Source organism: Prinia subflava, chromosome 6 (assembly GCF_021018805.1).
Source record: "Prinia subflava isolate CZ2003 ecotype Zambia chromosome 6, Cam_Psub_1.2, whole genome shotgun sequence".
NCBI lineage: Eukaryota > Metazoa > Chordata > Aves > Passeriformes > Cisticolidae > Prinia > Prinia subflava.
In genome coordinates, this window is record NC_086252.1 from 31701576 (window position 1) to 31710499 (window position 8924).

The 8924-nt window shown below is 44.7% G+C and overlaps 1 protein-coding gene across 1 annotated transcript in view; it reads right to left on the bottom strand.

Annotated features, from left to right (window-relative positions):
• The window catches only part of DPP10 (dipeptidyl peptidase like 10), a 429398-nt gene extending 420812 nt beyond the window's left edge, over positions 1-8586 (bottom strand). The window contains exon 1 of the mRNA XM_063400940.1: positions 8401-8586. Within this exon, the coding sequence (XP_063257010.1) occupies positions 8401-8460 (60 nt within the window). The 5' untranslated portion in view covers positions 8461-8586. The remainder of the gene's footprint in view (positions 1-8400) is intronic.
• Positions 8587-8924: the final 338 nt, after the last annotated feature.

Below are 8924 nucleotides of genomic sequence, written 5' to 3' on the forward strand. Positions count from 1 at the left end.
GAAAATAGAGGCAGGTTTTGGCTCAGTTATCAGGCACAAGGAATTACAAAAGCTATTTTTTAACATGATGGTCATGTCTGCAGGTCATCTCTGCAGCAAATATGAGCAGCAACGTTTGTGGCATTAATCCCACACTGGCAGACTGATGCAGCTTTCAAGCTGAGTAAGGGTTTAATGTTCTGAAGGGAAGGGGAAAAAAAGATTTCTTTTAGATAAATTGCTTAATTGGGAAGTCAGGAACTCTCCTGCCTAAGCAATTGATTTTACAAAAGACAAAAAAAAAAAAGTTTATTTCAAAATGTAAGCCTGCTATTCATCTATAATACCCAGGGAAAAACTAAGCCATGGGATAACTCTTGCCTTTACACAGCTGAAACCACAATTTTAAAGACATAAATAAGGCTAATAAACAAGTATTTAAACAAATATTCTTCATTCCTTGACTGCTGTAGTGAAGAGCAAATTCAGAGACAGACACACCATTCCAGATCTCTGACAGATCGTTTACCCAGGCGGCAGGGGCTGAGGAAATGGGGTCCCCAGGGGGACACTCAGCCCTCACCGCTGGCATCGAGAGATCAGCTCCCCTAAGCTAATGGACTTTGCTGCATTGACTTACACGGTGCTGCAGATCCAGGGAAAAGCTCCAGCACCATCCCCTGCCCCAGAGAAACTCCTCCACCTCCTGCAGGAGCACGAACAGAGCACTTACAGGCACCAGTGTGACCACCAGGCACAGACATCTGCTCCCGGTGTTTCCCTCCCTCCCTCCCTCTGTGAAAAACCTCCTGCGGGTCTCAGTTTTGTCAGAACTGAAAATGTTTGTATCTCAAGTATCCACGGGGTGTGAAATCCTCTCCCCACTGCACCTACAGAGGTCCCTCTCTGAGAAGTCCCCAGCCAGGGACTCCCCCTGGGCAAAGCACCACTGGTGAAAAGTGGTGGGACGGGATCAGGCACGGTGCTCTCCCAGCAGCAAGGGGAACATGATTATCACCTTAAAGAACAGCCACCTTTGAAGAAAAAGTTCATTTTTCTTTTAATTATATAAACTTAAAAGGCGAGTTTGATATTAAGCACTAGCATGTTGCAACTTTCCCAAGCTATAGGAATATAAAATCTAAGTGTTACCCTTTAATATAATAGCACGAAATTTTCTTTGCTTAGCAACTTGCTGCACAACTGCACACTCTTTTTACACAAATAGCTTTAAATTTGATTTCACCGCCACTGTGCTAACATGAAAATTCTTGGAAATCCTCTAGCAGAAATGTCACTGAATAAATATTCCTGACATCTGTTATTTGCAGAAGTAGCTCAGGTTGTACAAGAAGTAATAGGCTTATTATTGGTACTGAAATATTCATTTTTTATGAGCTACATCAATTAAAACATTACAAAATAAGCTTAAAACAACTTATTTTTTTAAAAAAATAACATGTGTACTGCTATTGCCTCCCACAGGCAATACTGCACCAGTTATATTATTAATATTATTGCACCAGTAGCTAAATTTGGACAAAGATTACCAAAATACTGTCCTTGTATGTTCCCCAAACATTTGCATAATTATTATCATAACTTTCCCAACAAACTCCTGGTTTTGGCTTTTTTATCTTGGTTACTCTTCTATGTTATTACACAAAAGAGTGGCCTCAAATATAACAAACCCTGTGTATATATTTGTCTTTTTCCCCATATTGTCTAACTCTTACAAATATATATGTCTTCCAAATATATACATATATCTATGGGGTTTTAGTTCCTGCAGACACTCTGCTCCCTTGCTTCTGGGGGTTTCACAGAGAGATAACTTTGCAAACCTCATCTCTGTCACTTCTCCAAAAAAGTACATTATCTCTGTCCCTTGGTTTCTCTTTAAGGCTGTGACTTTCTGCAACAACTTCTGAGTGACAGGTCAGATCTGACAACATAATCTAATCCAATGTCCCAAGTAACATCTTCTTAGCTGAAGCTAAAACACAATCCCCCATTGTGGTCTTTCTTGACTTGCCAGCTGCCGTCAGCAGCCAGTCGCACTCGGATTCCCTGAAACTCCCCTGTCTCTGCCTCCTCCTGCCAAGCTGCCGCCACTGCCTCAAGGTGTCCTTCAGATTTCATCTCTCCTTCCTTCTCAACTTTCTGCAAAATTTCCCCATGGCTCGCCTTCCCATCCTTTTCCCTTGGTAAGGTCACACACAAGCTCAAACTGAACAGCCGTCTCCTTCTCTCCTGTTCCATTCGCTTCCTTTTTTAAACTCTGGGTTATTTTCTGATGTATCCTCAGGGAAAAGGTCAGCAGCTCAAGGCCAGCATCAGTATCACTAAGCTTTAAACATCTTTGGACATTATCCTGCTTCCCTGGAGGCCCCAGCATCCTCCCTCTGGCACTCGTGATGTGGGGCTGAGACCCACAGCACACGCCCACCACTGAGCCTGGGCGCTGGAGCTCCCTTTGCCATCAGCACTGAGAAATCAGCGTTTTAAAGCATAACTCACTCAAACTATTCCACTGGTTAAATTCAAGATGAAATAAATCACACCCTCATCTGCAGCAGTTGCATTAACTTCACAGCTCAGGACTGCGGAGAGTCTTTAATTAAGCTGATGACTCTGATTCTAGGTGTTCCTTCTCTCGGCTCCCTTGGGTTGGCATACACTGCTGTGAATCACTCTTGGTTCCATTCACAGTATAACAAACCTGCCTGTCTTATTCTCTTTCTTTGAAGCAAAAAGCCCCCAAGGCATCCTGCCACCTCAGGTGCCTCATTTTTAAGAATCACAGAAGTTAATTTTGCTTTGCTTCTGGCACATGCTGCCAGTAACACTGGGTGTTGTCAGCACGTGAGAAGTCAAAGTCACTGATCCAAAAACCTGTCAGATGATTAACACAGCACAGTCACAAACCTGGATGCTGCAGAACTTAACATTTATAATTCCATTTGATGACCTCGGACAGAAATCTTTAAACAGGAAAGGTCCTAAGCAAATTCCAAAGCAATGCTCAGGTGTTAGACTGCATGCCAGTCTTAAGTTTAAGAATGAAATACTGAACAAAATACGCACAAAATTTTCTTAACACATGGTTGGTAAAACAGTTTTGGATTAAAGAATGAGAAAGATTAAATTCCTCATGGTGTGGTGTCTGTTCAGGAAAGTGTTATATAACACTCACAGACCCATGTCTTCGGTAGCTTCAAAGAGAATCAAACCTAATGCCCTAAAGTAATGATGGAGAGTAGGAAAATTTTTATATGATTACAGTCCAGGAAAGTACTAACCCATTATTAATTTTAATTTACCACCATGTTCATGTGTCTTTGTGTTTATTAGTTTTAAAGTGAATGCCTCCTAAATTCCTATGGTCAGTATTACATTGAAAGCCATGAATTGTCTATGTATTAGAATACATAGGGAGGGTGTTGGATATATATATCAAACCTGTACCACAGAATTCAGTATACATTCACATACACAAAAGTAATTGCACTTTTTGCTAATTGCTTTGAAGTTTTATGAAAAGAGCGGAAAGGTTTGAAGACATATTGGCAATTTGTAGGCAGGGAAGTGCCAACAAACACACCCCAGCAGCAAGGTCACAGCAGGCAATGGGACTGAGTTCCCCTGCAAGGACAGACCCCAACCATCCCATCTGGGCTGTGGAATGCTGGGCAGTTGCTGCTGGCACACACTGGGACTGAGCACCAGACCTGTGGAGACACTGTGCTGCTCCCTACAGCATCACCTGGGGGATTTGATAGAAACTCTTCCCCTTTCTCCCTCTCTTTTAGTTTTTGTCTAGTACTGGTTAGCTAATGTTGATGTTACCTCTGACATGGAGCAATTCTTTATTCATAGACTGGAAGCATTTCAAATTTATTTTTTTCCTCTTTCGTGCCTCTTTTTTATGATGAAGGACTGACTGTTTTTAATAGAAAAAGGCACCAATTATTCCCTGGTAATACAGATGTTGGCAAGGAGACTGAAAAAAGGCAGAAAGGTAATGCATGGAAATGGGAAGATTTAAAAGATGTGATTTGTTCTTCTAATTTCCACCTAGAGACCTCCAGCTTGTCTCCCCCACACATAGGTGTGTGTCATCATCCACGTAGTTTTGGTCTACAAAATGTAAATAAATCACACCAGCAACTCCACTCAACAAAAATGCATTCAGGCAACAACACTTAAGGCATTTCTATCCTGCTCCATGCCAGTCTCTTTGATGAGTGCTATAACCTATAATTTTTGGAGTCCCCTAACAGGTCACTATACACCTCCAGACAGAGTCTCAAGAACACAATAAACACAGGAACGTTGTACATTTGCTCAGTGCTTTGGAAAATAGAAATATTTACTTTGTTCTAAGCGTGCATTTTGAGCTGGCCACATGCTGAAGGTGACAGTGGGCTCTGTCCCCATGGCCAGGCTGCCTCCTGCCACCACCACACTGCACTTCCCAGAGCTGCAGCTCCTCACACAGCAAGACAAACAATTTGGATAGCACAACACTGCTCAAATTCCATATAGCCTTAAACAAAAGACCATGCAAACCTATTCCATTTAAATTTACCGCTTAATTGGGGTTTTTTTGCATTATAATGCTACCATAGACTGTGCTCCTACCAATGACACAGCCCCGTGCCACTTGTGCCCTTCGCTCTGCATCCTGGCTAGTTCATAACTGAACACTCACTGAGATTATCTGTTAGTGACTTGCTTTTGATGTAATGGATTTCAGAAATGCGCTCTCGTTTTAGGGGATTTATTTCCTAAGCAGCTGGTAGATTGCAGTGATTCTCCTATCTGGACAAAGCCTGGTGTGTGCACATCCTGCGGGCAGTCAAGATCCAACTACCTGAAGTTTCAACCCAAAAAGTGTGACCGAGCACTTTATGAGCAGGAACAGCTACATATGAATCTTTCTCTCTCTGTTTGCAGTTTGCAGGAGTGGGCAGATGTTTCCTGCTAAGGCACAGGTTTGATTTTAAAAAAAAATAGTTGCTCTAAACACATAAAAGTCCAAAGGGAACACTACAAACCCCCTTAAATTCTTTGCTTCTCAACCTACTTGTAAATAACAAAACTATTAGTACACCACTTCTCATCAATTAGCAGGTGCTAAAACACAACTACAATAAACCTTAAATGTAAAAACTGCTGATACAGTCCCTAGACACTGATGAAACTTGCTGCAGAATTTTTGCTAAGGACATATCTGCACTTTCCTTTTATAGTTTACAATCTAAGAGCTAATGAATAAATAAAAGTGAAAGGAAGGCAGGAAAGAAAGAAGAGTAAAAGGTTATAACATACATATTATATTACACAGTAATTATGTGCTTCTGAAATGCCAATTAGTAATTCCTTTCATAATCCAGCTTGCAGTCAGATCAATATGAGGTTGATAAGAGCAGAGAGTCATGATATGGTAAAGAATATTTTATTATTAAAGAAAGTATAAAGCCACAGAAATATTAGCTTAACTCCTTTTTTTTTAAGAGCAAAATTTAGTCACAACTGTGTCAAGCGCAAGACATAAACTTTTCAATTCCACCATCCCTGTAAATTTCATACAGATGTTTGGTTTGTTTTCCTTGTTAGCTGATATAATTATTATTGTCTACTTTCTGGGTTGTGGGTTGTTTTTTTTTTCCTTTTCTCTGAGTACAAAAAACAATGTTTTAATAGAATTTTTCTCTGTCAGAGGAGACAGAAAGTTGAAAAATTATTTGGCCATCAGCACAACATGGAAGTGCACAAAACTCAGTGATTCTCCTGGAAGAGCTAATTTGCTTGCGGTGTTGACAAGATGAGCCAAAAATGTGAAGAATAAAAACAATTTCACAGCCATGGGGGGATCCTGGAGTCAAGCATGTAACGATACAGAAATGAGGCAGGTATTTGGCATTCCCAGGTAGACCCTAAAAGTCTTTGTTACACATCTCAGAGTGAAAGATCATCGTTCATAGCAGTGTCAGCAAGGTGGTGAGGTTTGCATCGTCTCAGAACAAGCTATAAAAAGTCTTAGAGGCAAAAGGCTCTTCTAGGAGATTTCACATTTTATCCAAGGGGTTTGGTATCTTTAGGCTTTTTTTTTTTTTCTTGCTCAATATTCATTTTCCTCTGTCAGTAAACTTTGGATGCAGTGCATTCGGTTCATGGAGACAAAAAGTTTACCATCCCTCACCAAAGAAGGATGTGAGGAAGGGCCAGGGGTGTCCCTCCATCTAGACCCCGGCTCTCCTGCAGCCCCAGGGAGATTCAGAGAGGGAACTGGAGCAGATGAAGTTTGCAGGATTCAATTTAGAGGACGAGTGGATCATTCTACTTCTTGTTCTGTGAACCCAGAAGTTTATGCTGTATTACAAAGCAGAGAGTGGCTGATCCAAAAACCACTGAGAAGTAACATTACATTGAGACGTTGATATTAACATACAGGAGCCGAGATGCCACAGCTTTGTGTGTTGGGGAGAAACACAAGAGGAATAAAAGAAAGGGGTTTAGGAATCTCATTCCAACAAGTGTGAAGTTTTCCTGTAACCTTTTTCCTTGAATCTTCATAACCGCTAGAACTAACACTGTTTCTTGGGAAGTCATGCTTAAAATGCAATTTATATTTGTCTGGTCACTAATGAAGTATTTCCAAAGTAATTTCCAATACAAGGTCCTCATTACCACAGGGAAGTTACTGCTCCTCTACAGTCATAAATACTTTCTCATGGAGTATCCATTGGCTCAGCATTGAAGCACTTAAAACTATTTATAAAGCACATTTTACACCTGACACATAGAATTAAGAGCAGAAAAATGAGACAGTTTTCTAATGGCATCAGTATTACTGTGTTGGTTGTAAAATGGGCTCATGTCTAGAAGGCTCTGATTCATGTTCTCTCTTTTTGAAGACTATTGACTCCTCTGGCTCTTTTTTTTTTTCTTTTTAATGGCATATTGATATTGGTGGTTGTTGTTGTTTTGGCTTAGAAGTCCAGTCAAATGAATTTAATAAATGTTTCTGGCAGTGAAAAATCAGCATTGGCTGTTCCAACATAACAAGGGAATATTTCCCAGAGCTAGTACCACACTGCTGTCTGTTCTGTGGTACTTTCACAGATAGACCTAGAGAGGATGAAACAGTTTTAAGCAATTTAAGATTATATTTGCTGACTCTTTGAAGTAGGCCACGGCAATTGTAATTTACCACTTACCATGACCTTGCCCATTTGGGCATAAAATAGGGGCTGTTCTGTGGAGTGATGGACACAGTTACACCTTACACAACTGGTCATTAGAGCCACAGGTAACCCCCTCCCCACCGCTGAGCCTGCAGACATTCTGCATTACTGATCATACACTGCACAGCCTAAGGCAGCCTATACAAAAATGACAGTGCTAATCGAAGAGTTATACCTTTAATCCCCTCCTGCCTCAGCTCTAAGTCCTGATTTTTATTCCCAGCACTAACGGGATAAAGCCCAACTGAGAATTTCTTAACACGATGTGAAGTTCAGCTGCTCCTCCTGAGAGGACAAACAAACCCCAGACCCCTCAACTTTGCAGCACAAGGAGGGAAGCCCAGCAGGTGCTCACCCCACACAAACTGAGCACAGCCTGGCACCCACTGCCCTGAGGCACCCACAGAAAGGCGCTGAAGGGAACTCCTGGGGCTTTCACATCATTTGATGAAACAAAATAGCTAGTGTAACATTTCACATTTCTCGATGTTGTTTTTTTCAGGACTAAGAGTCACTAATCAAATATTGTCACTGACTGGATTTATTTTATTTCACTGAAAAAAAAAAAAAAAAAACCCAGCCACTTATTTCTGCAGAGATACTTCCTACTGAATACCAATCCGGTTAGGGATTTCATTTTATCACTCTAGAGTGCAGTAACTCGGCTAGAAAGTCGTTTTCAATCAATGCAAAGGCGGGATGGTGTCAGAGGTTGGGCAAGAAGGCAGTCGAGGACAGAGCCCGCTATTCCCTCGGCTCTTCCCCAGCATGATCACCCCCAGTGCCAGCCGGAGCACCCACCCAACTCTCCCGCACGCAGGACACCGCCACCACAGCAGCAAACACACGCCTCGTCCGGTCCCGGATCCTTCCGACCGCACACTACCAAAATCCCGTCTCAAGTCCATCTCACACCGCCTCCCTCTGCCGTGCCGGCTCTGCGGAGCAGCGCCCCGGGAGGCACCGGCAGCCCCGGGCGAGCCGCCCCCGCTCGGGGCAACTCCGGGCAGGGCAGGGCAGGGCTCGCTCTCCGGGAGCTGCCGCGCCCGGCGGGACCCGCGGCCGGAGCTGTCCCTCGCCTCTCCCCGAGCTCCGCCGAACTTCCCCGCGCCCGGCGGCAGCGAGAGGGCGCGGGGCGGCCAGGGAGCCCCGCTGCCGCCCGCCCTACCTTGACGCCCCGGGACGAGTGGCAGTGGACGTGGTGGGACACGGTGGCCGTCTGGTTCATGTTGCCGGCGGCGCCGGGCGGGCACGGGGCGCCCGCGGGTCCCTCCCGGCGCCTCCGAGCGGCCGGGGGGCTCCGGCTGCGGCTCCGGCTGCGCTGCTCCGCACCCCGGGGCTCCGCGGCGGCTCCGCACCCCCGGCCCCGCCCGCCCGCTCCGCCCCGCCCGGCACCGCCCCGCCCGCCGGACCGGCTCCGGACCGGGGCCCGCCGGCACCGAGCGGAGCCGGGGGAGCTCGGGGAGCCCCGCCGGGCGCGCCTCACTCGCCGCCGGGGCTGGGGAGCGGAACGAGATCAGCCGCGCTCTGTGAAAGCCGAGCCCCGGAGTGCTCTCAGCCGAGATGAGTAAGACTGCAGCAGAAAGTTTATGCTGGCTGCTCTTTCCTTCGTGCTCCACAGGGTTTTTTTTTCCCTTTCTACCTTCCCCGTTCCCTCCTGCCGCCTCTTCCCTCGGCTCCAAAGCGCCTCCA